Source organism: Filicampus tigris, chromosome 9 (genome assembly GCF_054856515.1).
Source record: "Filicampus tigris isolate MCC_2025a chromosome 9, RoL_Ftig_1.0, whole genome shotgun sequence".
In the NCBI taxonomy this organism is placed as follows: domain Eukaryota; kingdom Metazoa; phylum Chordata; class Actinopteri; order Syngnathiformes; family Syngnathidae; genus Filicampus; species Filicampus tigris.
In genome coordinates, this window is record NC_141225.1 from 23,905,850 (window position 1) to 23,923,509 (window position 17,660).

Genomic DNA, 17,660 nt, shown 5'->3' on the forward strand with positions numbered 1-17,660 from the left:
GAAATACTGTGAAGTGTCTGCTTGCATAGAAGCGTAACAAGAAGTGTCAGACTGTAAATTGGATTGCATCTGACCTCCATGTGGTCACTGGGGATTACTGCCGCTAGCCCTCCTAAGCCACATTAGCACACACACACACACACACACACACACACACACACGTACATATGTTTTGTACAAGGTGTTTTAAGCACTTATCTCATGATGAGAGGCAGCGGAGCGCTTTAATGCTGTCGGCACGATTGGCGCGTTAGAGAGTTTACTTCACCCGACCTCAACTTTTTACGGGCTGATGAAACAGTCAGCTGGTGCTACATTCGAGAACAGCTGTCCAAGCATGTGACTTACATTTTTGACAGACTGCTTAAACGAGATTTCGGGATTCTTTTCAACCGTTTTTTTATTCCGCGTTACTGTACAGAAGAAGGAAGATCGGTCGTTTGAGAATTGTGGAGCCTTTCACTTTATAACACGAGACTATTTTTGAAACCTTACACTTGACAAACATCCCATATATTTAAAAAAAAACAAAACAAAAAACTAATACTAAAACTAATTAAAAAAAACAACCTAAAATGTACCACAAAATTAAAAAAAAATATATAATATAAATAAAAGAAATAATTCAAACTAAGTGAGTGTGACAAACAAAAGTCAAACAGAAATAAAAAGGAACTGTCATGAAACATCACAAATGGACTGAGATTCTCAGAGCGCTTTTGTTGCCGAGCGGGTAAAGTCGGGCAAGGCTTTGTGTAGCGTGCTGCTATTGTCTTGGCTGACTTTGTTGCAAGGCTTGTTGGGTGCAAAGCATCATGCAGCCCACAAGTTGAAAGCCAGTGTTTGACAAGATTAGGCAAATGGTGAAAAGCCTCTGTCACAAGATTCTGCTCAATTGACGACCTTGTGGGCTAATTCATGTCATGTGTAATGAGTGTGAAACCGGACCCAGGATGACTTTTCTTAAAGCTGCTGCTGCATAAAAATGGAAATTGCCCCGTGGCTGTAATAATGATAACAAAAGCTTGTCTGATTTGGCTCTCACGTTTGCTGAGGCTGTTTTGTCTGCGTAGTTTGACGTTTAAACTAGGATTTTGAAATTGACTCAATGAGAACTTTGATTCGTAGAGAAAAAATCTAAACCAAAAAAACAGTCAGGATTAATAAAAGATAAATGAATAAAATCTAATTTAAAACAATTCAGCACTGAATTGTTGCAATAAAGAGCTGAGAAGTAGGGGTTCAAAGTATAGTTTCAAACTGGGGTTAGGTTTTCAAACTAGGGTTAGGGTTTGGAAGTAGGGTTTCAAACTAGGGTTAGGGTTTCAAACTAGGGTTAAGGTTTTGAAGTAGGGTTTCAAACTAGGATTAGGGTTTAGAATTAGGGTTTCTAACTAGGATTAGGGTTTCAAACTAGGGTTAGGGTTTCAAATTAGGGTTAGGGTTTAGAAGTAGGTTTTCAAACTAAGGTTAGGGTTTACAAGTAGGGTTTCAAACTAGGGTTAGGGTTTAGAAGTAGGGTTTCAAACTAGGGTTATGGTTTGGAAGTAAGGTTTCAAACTAGAGTTAGGGTTTAGAATTAGGGTTTCAAACAAGGGTTTCAAGAAGTAGGGTTTCATTAGGGTTTCAAACTAGGGTTAGGGTTTGGAAGTAGGGTTTCAAATTAGGGTTAGGGTTTCAAACTAGGGTTAGGGTTTGGAAGTAGGGTTTCAAACTAGGGTTAGGGTTTCAAACTAGGGTTAAGGTTTTGAAGTAGGGTTTCAAATTGGGATTAGGGTTTCAAACTAGGGTTAGGGTTTCAAATTAGGGTTAGGGTTTAGAAGTAGGTTTTCAAACTAGGGTTAGGGTTTAGAATTAGGGTTTCAAACAAGGGTTTCAAGAAGTAGGGTTTCATTAGGGTTTCAAACTAGGGTTAGGGTTTGGAAGTAGGGTTTCAAATTAGGGTTAGGGTTTCAAACTAGGGTTAGGGTTTGGAAGTAGGGTTTCAAACTAGGGTTAGGGTTTCAAACTAGGGTTAAGGTTTTGAAGTAGGGTTTCAAATTGGGATTAGGTTTTCAAACTAGGGTTAGGGTTTAGAAGTAGGGTTTCAAACTAGGGTTAGGGTTGAGAAGTAAGGTTTCAAACTAGGGTTAGGGTTTCAAACTAGGGTTAGGGTTTAGAAGTAGGGTTTCAAACTAGGGTTAGGGTTTAGAAGTAGGGTTTCAAATTAGGGTTAGGGTTTCAAACTAGGGTTAGGGTTTCAAATTAGGGTTAGGGTTTGGAAGTAAGGTTTCAAACTAGGGTTAGGGTTTAGAATTAGGGTTTCAAACAAGGGTTTCAAGACGTAGGGTTTCATTAGGGTTTCAAACTAGGGTTAGGGTTTGGAAGTAGGGTTTCAAATTAGGGTTAGGGTTTCAAACTAGGGTTAGGGTTTGGAAGTAGGGTTTCAAACTAGGGTTAGGGTTTCAAACTAGGGTTAAGGTTTTGAAGTAGGGTTTCAAATTGGGATTAGGTTTTCAAACTAGGGTTAGGGTTTAGAAGTAGGGTTTCAAACTAGGGTTAGGGTTGAGAAGTAAGGTTTCAAACTAGGGTTAGGGTTTCAAACTAGGGTTAGGGTTTAGAAGTAGGGTTTCAAACTAGGGTTAGGGTTTAGAAGTAGGGTTTCAAATTAGGGTTAGGGTTTCAAACTAGGGTTAGGGTTTAGAAGTAGGGTTTCAAACTAGGGTTAGGGTTTAGAAGTAGGGTTAGGGTTTGGAAGTAGGGTTTCAAATTAGGGTTAGGGTTTCAAATTAGGGTTAGGGTTTCAAACTAGGGTTTCAAGAAGTAGGGTTTCATTAGGGTTTCAAACTAGGGATAGGGTTTGGAAGTAGGGTTTCAAACTAGGGTTAGGGTTTAGAAGTAGGGTTTCAAACTAGGGTTAGGGTTGAGAAGTAAGGTTTCAAACTAGGGTTAGGGTTTCAAACTAGGGTTAGGGTTTAGAAGTAGGGTTTCAAACTAGGGTTAGGGTTTAGAAGTAGGGTTAGGGTTTGGAAGTAGGGTTTCAAATTAGGGTTAGGGTTTCAAATTAGGGTTAGGGTTTCAAACTAGGGTTAGGGTTTAGAATTAGGGTTTCAAACTAGGGTTTCAAGAAGTAGGGTTTCAAACTAGGGATAGGGTTTGGAAGTAGGGTTTCAAACTAGGGTTAGGGTTTAGAAGTAGGGTTTCAAACTAGGGTTAGGGTTGAGAAGTAAGGTTTCAAACTAGGGTTAGGGTTTCAAACTAGGGTTAGGGTTTAGAAGTAGGGTTTCAAACTAGGGTTAGGGTTTAGAAGTAGGGTTAGGGTTTGGAAGTAGGGTTTCAAATTAGGGTTAGGGTTTCAAATTAGGGTTAGGGTTTCAAACTAGGGTTAGGGTTTAGAATTAGGGTTTCAAACTAGGGTTTCAAGAAGTAGGGTTTCAAACTAGGGATAGGGTTTGGAAGTAGGGTTTCAAACTAGGGTTAGGGTTTAGAAGTAGGGTTTCAAACTAGGGTTAGGGTTGAGAAGTAAGGTTTCAAACTAGGGTTAGGGTTTCAAACTAGGGTTAGGGTTTAGAAGTAGGGTTTCAAACTAGGGTTAGGGTTTAGAAGTAGGGTTAGGGTTTGGAAGTAGGGTTTCAAATTAGGGTTAGGGTTTCAAACTAGGGTTAGGGTTTCAAACTAGGGTTAGAGTTTGGAAGTAGGGTTTCAAAGTAGGGTTAGGGTTTCAAACTAGGGTTAGGGTTTGGAAGTAGGGTTTCAAATTAGGGTTAGGGTTTCAAACTAGGGTTAGGGTTTTGAGGTAGGGTTTCAAACTAGGGTTAGGGTTTCAAACTAGGGTTAGGGTTTCAAACTAGGGATAGGGTTAAGAAGTAGGGTTTCAAACTAGGGTTAGGGTTTCAAACTAGGGTTAGGGTTTAGAAGTAGGGTTTCAAACTAGGGTTAGGGTTTTGAAGTAGGGTTTCAAATTAGGGTTAGGGTTTCAAACTAGGGTTAGGGTTTAGAAGTAGGGTTTGGGTTTAGAAGTAGAGTTTCAAATTAGGGTTAGGGTTTCAAACTAGGGTTAGGGTTTAGAAGTAGGGTTTCAAACTAGGGTTAGGGTTTAGAAGTAGGGTTTCAAATTAGGGTTAGGGTTTCAAACTAGGGTTAGGGTTTAGAATTAGGGTTTCAAACTAGGGTTTCAAGAAGTAGGGTTTCATTAGGGTTTCAAACTAGGGATAGAGTTTGGAAGTAGGGTTTCAAATTAGGGTTAGGGTTTAGAAGTAGGGTTTCAAACTAGGGTTAGGGTTTCAAACTAGGGTTAGGGTTTCAAATTAGGGTTAGGGTTTCAAACTAGGGTTAGGGTTTTGAAGTAGGGTTTCAAACTAGGGTTAGGGTTTCAAACTAGGGTTAGGGTTTAGAAGTAGGGTTTCAAACTAGGGTTAGGGTTTCAAAGTAGGGTTTCAAACTAGGGTTAGGGTTTCAAAGTAGGGTTTCAAAGTAGGGTTAGGGTTTCAAATTAGGGTTAGGGTTTAGAAGTAGGGTTTCCAATTAGGGTTAGGGTTTCAAACTAGGGTTAGGGTTTAGAATTAGGGTTTCAAACTAGGGTTTCAAGACATAGGGTTTCATTAGGGTTTCAAACTAGGGTTAGGGTTTGGAAGTAGGGTTTCAAAGTAGGGTTAGGGTTTCAAACTAGGGTTAGGGTTTGGAAGTAGGGTTTCAAATTAGGGTTAGGGTTTCAAACTAGGGTTAGGGTTTTGAGGTAGGGTTTCAAACTAGGGTTAGGGTTTCAAACTAGGGTTAGGGTTTCAAACGAGGGTTAGGGTTTGGAAGTAGGGTTTAAAACTAGGGTTAGGGTTAAGAAGTAGTGTTTCAAAGTAGGGTTAGGGTTTCAAACTAGGGTTAGGGTTTAGAAGTAGGGTTTCAAACTAGGGTTAGGGTTTTGAAGTAGGGTTTCAAATTAGGGTTAGGGTTTCAAACTAGGGTTAGGGTTTAGAAGTAGGGTTTCAAACTAGGGTTAGGGTTTAGAAGTAGGGTTTCAAACTAGGGTTAGGGTTTAGAAATAGGGTTTCAAATCAGGGTTAGGGTTTCAAACTAGGGTTAGGGTTTAGAATTAGGGTTTCAAACTAGGGTTTCAAGAAGTAGGGTTTCATTAGGGTTTCAAACTAGGGATAGGGTTTGGAAGTAGGGTTTCAAATTAGGGTTAGGGTTTAGAAGTAGGGTTTCAAACTAGGGTTAGGGTTTCAAACTAGGGTTAGGGTTTCAAATTAGGGTTAGGGTTTCAAACTAGGGTTAGGGTTTTGAAGTAGGGTTTCAAACTAGGGTTAGGGTTTCAAACTAGGGTTAGGGTTTAGAAGTAGGGTTTCAAACTAGGGTTAGGGTTTCAAAGTAGGGTTTCAAACTAGGGTTAGGGTTTCAAAGTAGGGTTTCAAAGTAGGGTTAGGGTTTCAAATTAGGGTTAGGGTTTAGAAGTAGGGTTTCAAACCAGGGTTAGGGTTTCAAAGTATGGTTTCAAACTCGGGTTAGGGTTTAGAAGTAGGGTTTCAAACTAGGGTTAGGGTTTCAAACTAGGGTTTGGGTTTCAAAGTATGTTTCAAACTAGTGTTAGGATTTAGAAGTAGGGTTTCAAACTAGGGTTGGGGTTTAGAAGTAGGGTTTCAAACTAGGGTTGGGGTTTAGAAGTAGGGTTTCAAACATGGGTAGGGTTTAGAAGGAGGGTTTCAAATAAGCGTTAGTGTTTAGAAGGTTTCCAATGAGGGTTATGGTTTCAAACAAGGGTTACAGTTTAGAAGTAGGTTTTCAAATTAGCGTTAGGGATTAGGAGTACCCAAACTAGGGTTGGGATTTCAAATTAGTATCTGCGATACTTGGTCGTTTTTCTGGACGCGTTGAAGGTGCATGGAGGGCCATCAACTCCTCCATCTATTCAACTCACTGGTCTTTGACGCCAATCAAACAATCGTCCTGACCGACCAACAATAAGTACATCCATCCAGCCATCCATTATCCAAAGCGTTGCTCCTCACAAGGGTCGCGGGGCTTGCTGGAGCCTATTCCAGCTGTCTTCGGGCAGTTGGCGGCCGGGGCACACCCTGAATTGGTTTTCAGCCAATCGCAGGGCTCACAGAGACAAACAAACAAACATCCGCACTCACAATCACACCTAGGGGCAATTTAGAGTGTCCACTTAACCTAGCGTGCATGTTCTTGGAATGTGGGAGGAAACCGGAGTACCCGGAGAAAACCCACGCAGGCACGGGGAGAACATGCAAACTCCACACAGGAAGGCCGGGGCCGGGATGGAACCCACGACCTCTGACCTGTGAGGCGCTCACCAGCCCACCAACAATAAAATAAAACAAAGATATGTTCTACCAGTGTGCTATTTTGTGTGTGTGTGTCTCAACGCAGGTTCTCCATACGGCAGGAATTATTTTCCAAAGCCGACATGGCCATTTTACAACCGTCTCCGGTCCTCTTTGGAAAACACTGGTGAGATCACGTGATCCCTCGAGAGCTCTCTGCAGCCTCGCAGGACACGATTGTGGAGCAGAATGTTCACGTGCACGTGTGTGTCAAGTTGATCGGAGCAGACCACGCACGCAATACGACTAAAACTGTCAAATGCCTCATTTTCCATCTGTGTGGGGTCTGTCGCAGATGAGACAAAATTTTAAAAAAAAATCTTTTAAAATGTGAAAATTCCTTATTTGTGTGGGAGGCCTTTCACGTTCCAAACATTTTGTATGGTAACAAAACTGTTGAACAAGCTCCGTTTAAGACTTAACCCTGTAACCTGAAAAGCTCGACCTTTGCCCTCCTCGCAATCCCAAGCACAATTCACTTCACTTCTCCAATGAATCTCCTCGAAAGCTTTGCTCGCTGATAATTGAATTGGCATACGCGCTTTACATTATATCTCAGAGGGGCATATTGATTGTTGTCTTGAGAAAATTTATAGCCTATACTTTTCAAGTGTTTGCTCTTTACTAACATTGTTGTCAGTAATTTATATTTTAGAGTTGTTCCAAATAAAATAGCTGTTTTAGCCCCAAAACACAACTTCTGTTTTTACAGTGTAATAATATCAATATAATAATATAACTCACACTGAAAACCTCAATTCAAATTAAATTTAAAAAATTCTTAGTGGATTATCAGAATTGCCCAGCTTCATTTCCATGGTCACATCCTACCAGTGCTAACTTTTTCTTCGTAAAAGGCAGTAACTTGAAACTCCAAAACTGTCAGACCTCACTGACAGGAAATCAGCCCTTATAATTAAGTATACGTACATTTTATTTACATAAAATTTCTCACTGCGAGGAAAGTGCTTCACATGATGAAAATACTAAACCACAAACATTATAACAGCTAATACAAGGCAAAAAAAATAATACAAATAATGTCATACCATATTCATTGAGAGAGACACATCAGGTGTTTCGTACCCTGCTGTACGTTTTAGAAGAAAGATAAACAGCAACCTCTGGTGGGCTAGTGCCTCCCTGCACTTTCTGGTTTTGTGTTGGCAATACACTAGCTCAGCGTTTTTCAAACTTTTGGGTCAAGGCACTTTTATTTCATTGAAAAAAAGCCCATGGCACACCACCAGCTGAAATTGTGGGGAAAAAAAAGCTCATTTTAACAATATAAGTGTAATATGGTTTATATAATTATTTTTTTAAATTGGCAAATGACGTTTTATTATAACGTCTTGAATAGGAATTCAATAAACAAAGAAAACAGTATTTTACAATGTTTCATATTGAAAGTTATTCAGTGTGAAATATGGGCCTGTTTGGATAAACTGATTCGCTTGTCTCTAAACAAAGAAATTAGCTCGCTGCTGCCACCTGCTGGTATGGAAGAGTACTACAATGTAGTAAAGACATGATTACGCTGCCAGGCGCTAGACCGCACAGTCACACAAATGTTTTATTTTCCCACGGCACACCTGACAATATCTGGCGCGGCACGGAATTTGAAAAACGCCGATCCACAGTTCATTAACACTTGCCACCACGGTAGCAGTGCATCCTATAATTTAGTCTCCACTTGGCCGTCTTCGAGAAAAGACTTCCCACAGACGCTGATGGCTTTAAACTGGTCGGAGATCTCCAGCAGCGTCTTCCCTTTGGTCTCGGGCAGGAAGAAGAAGACGAAAACGCAACCCAGCAGGCTCATGCAGGCAAAAATCACAAAGTAGTATGAATCGAGCGCATCCTGGAAGAAAAACAAAATGACAGCGCCGCGCTGACTGCGGTGCCAATGCCAATCGCGCCGTCACTTCTCGTTGGCGTGCTTACAATCAGTATGGGGAAGGCCAGGCCCAGCACGGCGAATAGGAACCAACGCTGAACCCCGAAGAGCACGAACGCAGACACCCGATGCGACTGAATGAAGATCTCACTGTTGAGCGTGCCTGCCGCCCCCCCTTGCGAGAAGCACAAAGACGCAGACATGAAGCAGAGAAACGTCAGGCGCTCGATTTCCGTTGATGCCGAAAGGTACGCCCATACCGGGGCCTCCGCAGAAGAAGACGATGAAGAGGACGATCAAAACAGCAGTAAGGTACGGAGCCCACCAAACAGAACCCTTCAAGAAGAAAACCGCCCGCGTGAATGCGATGCACGGGCATCGGCTTCATATCGGAGTTGGGATCAAACGTCCCCCCCCCGACAATTGTCACAAGGCCGGCAGCCGCGGCAGAATTTTCACCTTCAAGTTGTTCACGACGGTAACCGAAAGCCAGCATGCCGACATGATGGCGTAACCGCCCCAGAAAAGTGGCCTCCTTCCCGCGTGCTCAATCAACAAACCCTGAGGGAAGGGAACCAAATGGCGCAAATCAACGCGCCGCGCAAGGAATCGAAGATACTCACACAAGATATGGAGGTGAGAATTTCCGTTACGCCGAGCCCGATCGTCATGTAGCGGATTTGATCTGTCGGGATTCCGGCTTGCCGAAAGATATCAAAAGCAAACGTGCTGATCTAGGGGTAGAGGAGACGGGCTTTTTGCATTGCTGCGGGAACAGGGCGCAAAAGTCATGTCTGTTTGGAATGTCTTGCGCCAGTTAGCGCCATGCTCACCATGGACATGCCTGATAACTGGTTGCAGCAGTAGATGATGGACATGGTGATCAGCTGCCATCGGACGCTTTGGTCGCAAAGGAGCAGCAGCGGACTTTTGGTCGGGGCCGCTTCCATAGTTGCCTGCTCGGTCAACATTTCCTCCATTTCCTGCTTGAAGTCACCTCGGCCCCAGAGACTCTGAAGAGCTGCGGGGGCACAGATTGGACGCATTTCCAATACTACGGATTCAAGGGGGTGATTCAAATGCCAACGCACACAGCACAAACCATCACATTTCATTAACAGTGCTTATGTGCGTTGATGAAGGGGTTAAAAGAGCGCTCACCCTTTTGGCAGGCTTTGTCGTCTCGTTTCTCGATGAACAGATATCTGGGCGCTTCGGGAAGATAAGGCATGGCCATCACTTGGACCACCGAGAAACACGCAGGCACACACAGGACCACGTTCCACAGCTCTTCGCGGCCCAGGACCTCGCTAGCGGAAAGAGGACAGAGTGCTGTGGTGAAATTCGACTTGAAAGTCATTTCTTCTTTAAAAACGGGGCGTTTGCGCCGTTGTGGCATGGCCAATTATAGGAGCATTCCTCATTTGCATTAACTGCAAGAGTTCCGCTTGCGGATGATGTAGTGATGTAGCCGTGCACGTGACGTGGACGATTGGAGACTACCCTCCCACAAGCAACAATTTGTGGTCAGGGCGGTTGCCATTAAAATATTTTTAAGATGATCATGGTTGTAATTTGTTGAATGAATTGATTTCTAAAATGATTCAGACGGATTGTCCCGTGCCGTTGTCATATTTATGAATGGAATATGACGACATCCACCACACGTGTCCGCAGTGTGCCGAATCTGCTTGAAATTGAGAGATGCGACGGGGGGCGCGGCAGCCGCTCAGCCGGAAAGCCCAGCGAGGCGTGGCGCGTCTACCAAATTCACTCACATGCTAAACTAGACTTTCTTTGGCATAAAAATAATAATAACAACGGACCCGTTTTTACGCCGGGCACAGTCTACTTTCCGTTACCAAATTATCAGGTGCGTCGGCCGCCTGCCTACCAAAACCGGGCCCAAGTTGTTATATGATTTTTGTTCTAATCATCAACATGGAGAGAGAGGGAGAGAGAGAGAGAGAGAGAGAAACAAGGGGGGGAGCTTCAGCTAAATGTATTCTAGTTAAAAAAAAAAAACCACAACAAAAATGGTAACTGAATGACATAAAAGAACGTCTGACTACCGTAAAATAAAGTCAAGTCATACCTGAGGCCCAAAAACTGACCCGACAGTTTGCCAATGGAAAAAAAGGTCACTGAGGACATGGTGACAGTGCCTCTTATATTTCTGGGTGACATCTCGCCGAGGTACATTAGATTGGTGCTCATTCCCAGAGCTGCAAGCCAAGAAGATGTTCTGAATAAATCACGATTGAAGAAAAAAAAAAAAAAAACAATTGTGTTACCTGCTGAGTAGCCAAACAGTATTCTGGCCGCAATGATCATTTCGTAAGACTTGGCCCGTTTACTCGTCAGCATGATGGTGGCCGCAGCGATGGCAATAAAGCTGTTGCAGATGACCGCCTTTTTCCTGCCAAAGAGCACGCGTGTCCTCACACTGGTTTTTGTCATTTGAGAGGAGCCGCTTGAAAGCCGCTGCCCGGGAGCACTCACCTTCCCAGCAGACCCGGGATGCACTTGACACAGACAGCGCCAAATAGGCCCCCCACGGCGTACATGGACACTATGAGGGACCAGATGATGGTGACGGCGTGTCCCGGTGGCGGCGCCGCGTACCTCTCCTGCCAGGTGCTGTTGATGAAGCGCTGTATGAACTGCACGGAGAATGAATCAAGGCGCGCACGTTTCAGTACACGTCGATGTGCGTGACTCGACTTGATGGCAGTCGTGCGCAGTAATAACTCGCACGCACGGCACGGCGTGTCTCACCGGAGAGGGAGAACTCAGGGAGGTGATGTGGTATCCTGACTGAAAGCTTCCTCCGATTCCCAAAATTACAATGAGGAAAAGAGCGTTTCCACGCGTCTGAAAGGACAGAGCATAGAGATCACACAATTACAACTTTGACTTTTTTTTTTTTTTTTTTTTTTTAACCTTTAATGTAAATGATTTTACAATCAGCAAGTCGATAAAATCTCCTTGACTCGAGTTGGGCCTCAATAGACTCGGAGAGAGACAGCACCGCCCTCGACTGGTGCCAATCATGCCCCAAAGACCACAATCAGTTCATTCAGCTAAAGTCCTTCTCATCTGTGCCCTCCCGAGTCACTTTAGGCGTGCCCCAAGGCTCTATCCTGGGCCCCCTGCTCTTATACCTACGCCTCAGCGCCTTTTTCTGCAGGTTTCATATTTCCTCTTATTGCTACGCGAATGACACCCAGCTATATCTCTCATAGGGCTGCTCGATTATGAAAATAAAAATATTCGTCATGATTATTTTGGTAATAATTGGAATCACGATGATTGAAGGAATCATTTTTTGGGGGGGGGGGACAAAACAAGAAAATATTTAATCATAAAAAATATAAAGACAAATAAATGTATGTAAGTTCCTTTTGGACCAAACAAAACGTATGAAATTACTTGGTATAAAATACAATTTTAAAAAAGTTGCAAATGTATAAATTCAAGTATGATTTCCTTGTGTAAACAAACATATTGCGTTGGATATGAATATAAATATAATGGTTTTTTACGATTATGCCAATTTTGTAATCGTGGAGTGTAATAATCGTAATTGTAATTGAATTTCGATTAGTTGCACAGCCCTAATCTCTCACTTCTACTTCTCGCACCTCCTGCTTGTCAGAAATGACCTCTCACGTCAGGAAATTAACCAGCGAATAAAATTGAAACTCTCCGGATGGGCACCAAATCTACATTATCAAAGTTGACTCATGATTGGAAAATTTGATTTCAGGAGGGGTATTAGAAACCCTTGTATAAATTTGTTTTATTTTTAAAAGCTATACCGTAAATGTAGTGAAAATGTAAAATGCCACCTTGTACTGATAGAAAAGTTTGTACAATATTTTAGACGACAAAAAAAATAAAAATAAATAAACAAATTAATTCAAACCAGCACATGTCATTTACCGTCAACTTTCCTGTGTGAAATAATGGTTAAAATAAACCCAAGATAATGACATTTGCAATGACTAAGCAAAAAAATATTGGGATGAGTCACTGTTTTAACTTGCAGCTTTTGAGTTACGCTTTTAGTTTATACACGAGTACCGTCGTCGAGGTCGGGGCTGTGCAGCAAAACTAGCAAAAAGTTCAACTGTTGCCAGGTTTATCCAATACGAACTATACTCGATGCATTTCAGTAGATCCAAGAAACAAATTCTGCTAAAGCCTACCAGCTGCTGCAGCGCAGTTTCCATGGGATCCTCAGTTGCGTGCACATTTACAGATCCGGTACACGCAGTCTAACGGGATCCTGTTAAATAGCTAAGGCGGCTTATCATTAACTTCTTACACTTTTTAACCGAAAAAGGCACAAATACAGACTGGCGTGTGCCCTGATGCAACTTTCTAGAGGAATTTGTAAGTATCTTAAATCATTGACTATTTGTTAATAATGCAGAGTAAGAACTTGTTTTTCAGTGTCAGTACTTATTTTGCTGATCTACCCCTCCTTTTTCCCTTTGTGTTTCTTCCATTCTTTTTTTATTTTGGATAGCACTGCTACTCTAGTACTGCAATACTTCTGATTTATTTATTTTCTAAATAGTGCATCAACATCAAAAAGGCCGAAATATAAAATGGGAATTTCGCATGGGGGACGTCTTCTTTCTTTTGGTATTTTCCTACAATTGCACAGATGGAAGAGGGCATCTGTGCCATCGTGCGCCATTGTGCGATGGAAGGCAGCCGACTCACAGCCAATCGAAGCGGGAGCCCCTCTTTCCCTTTAAAATCAGGGCGGTCGAGAGGTGCACACAGCCCTTGACATTGTGGAAGCAGAAATTAACTCGCTGGGGTCCGTAAAGTGCGTTTACAAAGGTAAGCTGCAAGATCTCCCCTTGTGGATGATTACGTAGTTTCCTGGAAGGAAATTCAAGCAGATGCTGTCCAAAAACTCACAAGTTGTACAGATGCAAGACTTGCGAAGCTGCTATCAAATAAGAGCTCCTATGTTAAAATGTACCTTGACCTGTTAAGATGTTTTTGATTGAAATAGCTTTTGCAAAAGCAAACTCCCAATTCTGCAAAAATTCAACTAATTAATTTTCGGTCATAACCTATAAAATGTCTTGAAATACTACGTTTTCATTTTTGGGAAAAAAAAATGTTATCACTGGGAGGTTTAAAAATATTCAAACTTCTCAAACACTGAAATTATGCTGCGTGCCACTTGCAAAGACTTTTTTTTTTTTAATCGGAAATGTGGAACTTGTTCATCTTTGGTATTTTGACCTTTCGCTTGCTTTGAGTCTTTTACAATTCAGTCCATCCTCAGACTGTTTATCTTTGCTGTATTTTCCATAGTCATTTTGACACATCAAACATTTTATGCCCATCACTTTTGCCTTGTTTTGGATTCTAGGGTTAAATCTCCCTCTGGCTCCATGTTAGCTCATCTGAAAGGGCAAACAAGTCAATCACTACCCTAACCTCATTGCTTATGAGAGAAAAATAAAGACATGGATCATCACAGTGTCATCTGACATAAGATGAGTTGGCTTGTTGACAAGCTGGCTAACTCATTTAACCAGCAGACTGTACAGTAAGTTGTGCAACAAATAAATTATCAACCTATATCCCCAATACACATTGATTCACATTCGCAGTTCGAGGTATATCCTATCTTATCTTTGAAGTTTAGCTAGCTGGTAAAAAAAAAAAGTGCTGCTTACCTTTTTCTGGCGACATTCGGTGGTAGAAATAGCGGTGGATGTCTTTGTTTGTATACAAACAGGGAAATAAAATATATAATCTAAAATACACGTCTCTAGTTAGACTGTTGACGCCTGTGATCATCTTCACTGCAAATGTTGTTTGATTCATGCCTAATTCACTCCATTCCACAGCTGTGCTGACAAAACATCGCCCCTTGTGGTGCAATAGTGTTATTTATCTACAGCTCATGTTTGCAAATGAATTGGGTTATTTTGGGCTGAAAAACAGGAGGAGGTTCGAAGAAAAGGGAATCACTTTGAAAAAAAAATATATATATATATATATATGATTTAAAGTCTTTTAGAAAACTCATGAAATAAACAAAACATTAAATGATGACAACATGGCTGTGTTGAGAGTCAATTAACCCCTGCCTGGGGTTACACGGTTGTCTGACGATATGGCAGAATTGCAATTTTATTTTCATCAAATAGCTTAAAAATTCAACGAAGCTAGTAATTAGGTGAACTCCATACTAGCAAACAACAATTTGATAAAAGAACTTATTCAATCAAGACTCTGAAAGGGGAATCCACACCGAAATATTGTTCGTAGTGTTGCCCAGCAGATGGCAGTGGACTGTAACTATGGTAGTTGTTATGCCAAAGACGTCCCTCTTTTCTGTCCTCGTTGGGTGACGCTCAGGCGGAAACAACATTATGCTGTTTGCCGTAGTCATCGTTGATTAGCACGTATCGGATAGATTTGCTCTGCGTCCTCCTAGAGGCAGCCAACCTTACTCGATCTTCCTCACGTCTACACTTGCGACAAAATGCCGCTTGAGAATCTCGAGGAAGAGGGTCTGCCCAAGAACCCCGATCTGAGGATAGCACAGCTCAAGTTTTTGCTCACAATGGACGGTCACCGACAAGATGCAAAAGTGAAGACGGAGCTCATGGACGCTATCAAAGCTAACAGTGAGTTAGCATGTGGCTGCTTTATGGTCACGATTATTGTTGACACACAAACATGACTACGCGTAAAAGAATGTGTACGATGGTGCTCGTTGATAACGTGCTAACGAGCCGCTGGCTAATTCAAGCTAACGAACCTCCATCACGCTCAGCATGAGTCGTAATAAATATAGCACATGTCTGATTGTCATTCAAAAAGATTGGCATGTCTTTTTTCGTGCTTAAAGTGGTGACTGCTTTTGGTGATCCCTGACATACTCATAATAATACGTTTGTACAATTGGGCATATATGTTCAAGTTCAGGGGGAAAATACAAACTCAGTTGTAAAAGACTAGTGCATCTTAGGTTCATCCTGAAATTGAACTCAAAAGCCTTGTATCCCTGTCTTTTGGTGCATTACCTATTCTTATGTCTGTTCCCCAGACATGGCCCCCTACTATGAAACCTTATGCAAGGAGCTCAAGTGGCAACTAGACAGTGACTTGCAGAGCAAGATGAAGAAGGCAAACGAAGAGGAGCTGAAGCGTCTCGACGACGTGCTGGAGGATGCAGAGAAGAACCTCGGGGAGAGTGAGATCAGGGATGCTATGATGGCCAAAGCTGAATATCTGATCAGGATCGGCGATAAGGTAAACTAGCTCTTATGCTGCCCGTCCGTTCACCAGCGTCAACTTCATAAGAACAATCAAATTAGGTCTAGTGCAAGAACTGTTTCACGTACAAAACAAAAACTCCATAATAACAATGACAGCGTTACATAGGACTTGGGTTTTATCTATATATGGATTGGGAAGGCAGTGCTATACCCCTGTGAGGATACGAGACATTTTGTATGAGTTTTAACTTCTCGATGTTTTGTGCTTATTTTTGAAAATGCTGCTGTAGTTTCACTGATCCGTTTGAAGCAATCTGCTTTTGCGATGTGCGTCCACAGGAGGGGGCCTTAACGGCGTTCAGGAAGACCTACGACAAGACGGTGGCTCTGGGTCACAGACTAGACATAGTCTTTTACCTGTTGAGGATCGGCCTCTTCTACATGGACAGTGACCTCATCACGCGCAACTCTGAGAAAGCCAAAAGGTAATGTGCCGAGCGTTGTCTGTGCAGTGTACGGTACAAGGCACTGACCGGCCACATGCGGCACCCTGTCTCCCCTGCAGCCTGATTGAAGAGGGCGGAGACTGGGACAGGAGGAATCGGCTGAAGGTCTACCAGGGTCTGTACTGCGTGGCCATCAGGGATTTCAAGCAGGCCGCCGAGCTCTTTCTCGACACAGTTTCCACCTTCACGTCGTACGAGCTCATGGACTACAAGACTTTTGTCACCTATACGGTCTACGTGTGCATGATCGCCCTCAAGCGCCCTGACCTTCGTGAAAAGGTACAAGAAAAAAACACGTGTGCGCTCGCACACAAGCTGCCGGGGGAGCTTTTTGTAGCGGTCAACATTTTCAAATCAACAATGCGTGGCAGTGTTTTCTGTTTATGAAGGCATCAAAGGCTCGGTAATGTCCATTATGGTTCTGGCTGCATGACAGCAATTTGTTTTTTGTTTTTTTGTTTCCCTCAGGTAATAAAAGGAGCAGAGATCCTGGAAGTGCTGCACAGTCTGCCAGCTGTTCGCCAGTATCTGTTCTCCCTCTACGAGTGCCGCTACTCGGTCTTCTTTCAGTCTCTCGGTGAGGACATGTCACCTTGCCTGTTGCGTTATGCGAATAGTGACAATCCGTGTGTAATTGATGCACCTCAAAAATTGCCTAGATTGTGGGGGGACAATGTATGCTTACTCTTACGCCAAATATATAGAGGAACGTATCCACAAGGATTTGTGCTGTATCTGCTCCACTCTGCTTTTTGCTGACGCTCACCTGCGTTGTCTTTTACTGTTCCACAGCAACAGTGGAGCAGGAGATGAAGAAGGACTGGCTCTTCGCCCCACACTACCGCTACTATGTGAGGGAGATGAGGATCCAGGCCTACAGCCAGCTGCTGGAGTCCTACCGCTCGCTCACGCTGGGCTACATGGCCGAGGCCTTTGGCGTCAGCACAGAGTTCATCGACCAGTGAGTGATCTGTGGACTAATCTTGCAGGTTTCCCCAACGAGTTCTGACTGAGGGCTACATTATGTCATGGTTGACAAGTCGCGGGGCCAAATTGTCCTTTTTCTTTTTCTCATTGGACCAGGGTTGGACCATTACACATAACCAGTATTTGCTAGTGTGAAATGGGAAAAAAAAAAGGGGGGGACAAATTAAGGCAACCTTTGTTGACACGGTGTGACATAATAGCACCGTGAGAGTAGTAAGAGAACCATGTATTAAAGCCAACATGTTCTTTCTCCAGCTCCATTAACCGCTCATCTTTTATTTCAGAGAGCTGTCCCGATTCATCGCTGCGGGACGTCTCCACTGCAAAATTGACAAAGTGAACGAGATTGTGGAAACCAACAGGTAAGGTCACATTCATCAGACGGCACTATTGCTGGCTAACTCAAAAGAAATTGAAACCGTTGCTTTTTTTTTTTTTTTTTTCCCTACCAGACCTGATAGTAAAAACTGGCAGTACCAGGAGACCATCAAGAAGGGTGACCTGCTGCTCAACAGAGTCCAGAAACTGTCGAGAGTTATCAACATGTAAACATGGTGGCCACGTTTTGTCAGCTCGGCAAGGTGGAGCCTTCATCTTTGCTTTTCTTACACCTGTAGTCTGTTTGACATTCATTTGTGTACATAATAAAAACGTTTGACTGTTGCCATTTGTGTTTTTGAATGATCAG

General features: G+C 42.8%; 2 protein-coding genes across 4 annotated transcripts; one reads left to right on the forward strand and one right to left on the reverse strand.

The window, feature by feature from the left end:
* Positions 1-7,872: 7,872 nt before the first annotated feature.
* On the reverse strand, positions 7,873-14,126 carry slc2a9l1 (solute carrier family 2 member 9, like 1). 3 transcript variants are annotated; one of them, XM_086040918.1, is made up of 12 exons: positions 13,926-14,126; positions 10,993-11,088; positions 10,717-10,877; positions 10,509-10,633; positions 10,310-10,439; positions 9,376-9,524; positions 9,048-9,235; positions 8,838-8,948; positions 8,674-8,775; positions 8,475-8,550; positions 8,262-8,389; positions 7,873-8,134 (listed from the first exon to the last, which is right to left on the reverse strand). In XM_086040918.1, the coding sequence occupies exons 3-12, from the start codon at positions 10,779-10,781 to the stop codon at positions 8,054-8,056; spliced, it is 1,155 nt and encodes a 384-aa protein (XP_085897044.1). In that variant the 5' UTR covers positions 10,782-10,877; positions 10,993-11,088; positions 13,926-14,126; the 3' UTR covers positions 7,873-8,053. The 3 variants fall into 3 exon arrangements, with proteins under 3 accessions (XP_085897044.1, XP_085897042.1, XP_085897043.1); XM_086040916.1 differs by having other exon boundaries at positions 7,873-8,178; XM_086040917.1 differs by lacking the exon at positions 8,674-8,775 and having other exon boundaries at positions 7,873-8,178.
* Positions 14,127-14,588: 462 nt separating this feature from the next.
* Positions 14,589-17,635, forward strand: psmd6 (proteasome 26S subunit, non-ATPase 6). The gene is made up of 8 exons (XM_086040530.1): positions 14,589-14,885; positions 15,308-15,513; positions 15,819-15,964; positions 16,045-16,264; positions 16,454-16,562; positions 16,778-16,946; positions 17,257-17,334; positions 17,425-17,635. The coding sequence occupies exons 1-8, from the start codon at positions 14,741-14,743 to the stop codon at positions 17,519-17,521; spliced, it is 1,170 nt and encodes a 389-aa protein (XP_085896656.1). The 5' UTR covers positions 14,589-14,740; the 3' UTR covers positions 17,522-17,635.
* The last annotated feature ends 25 nt before the right edge of the window (positions 17,636-17,660 follow it).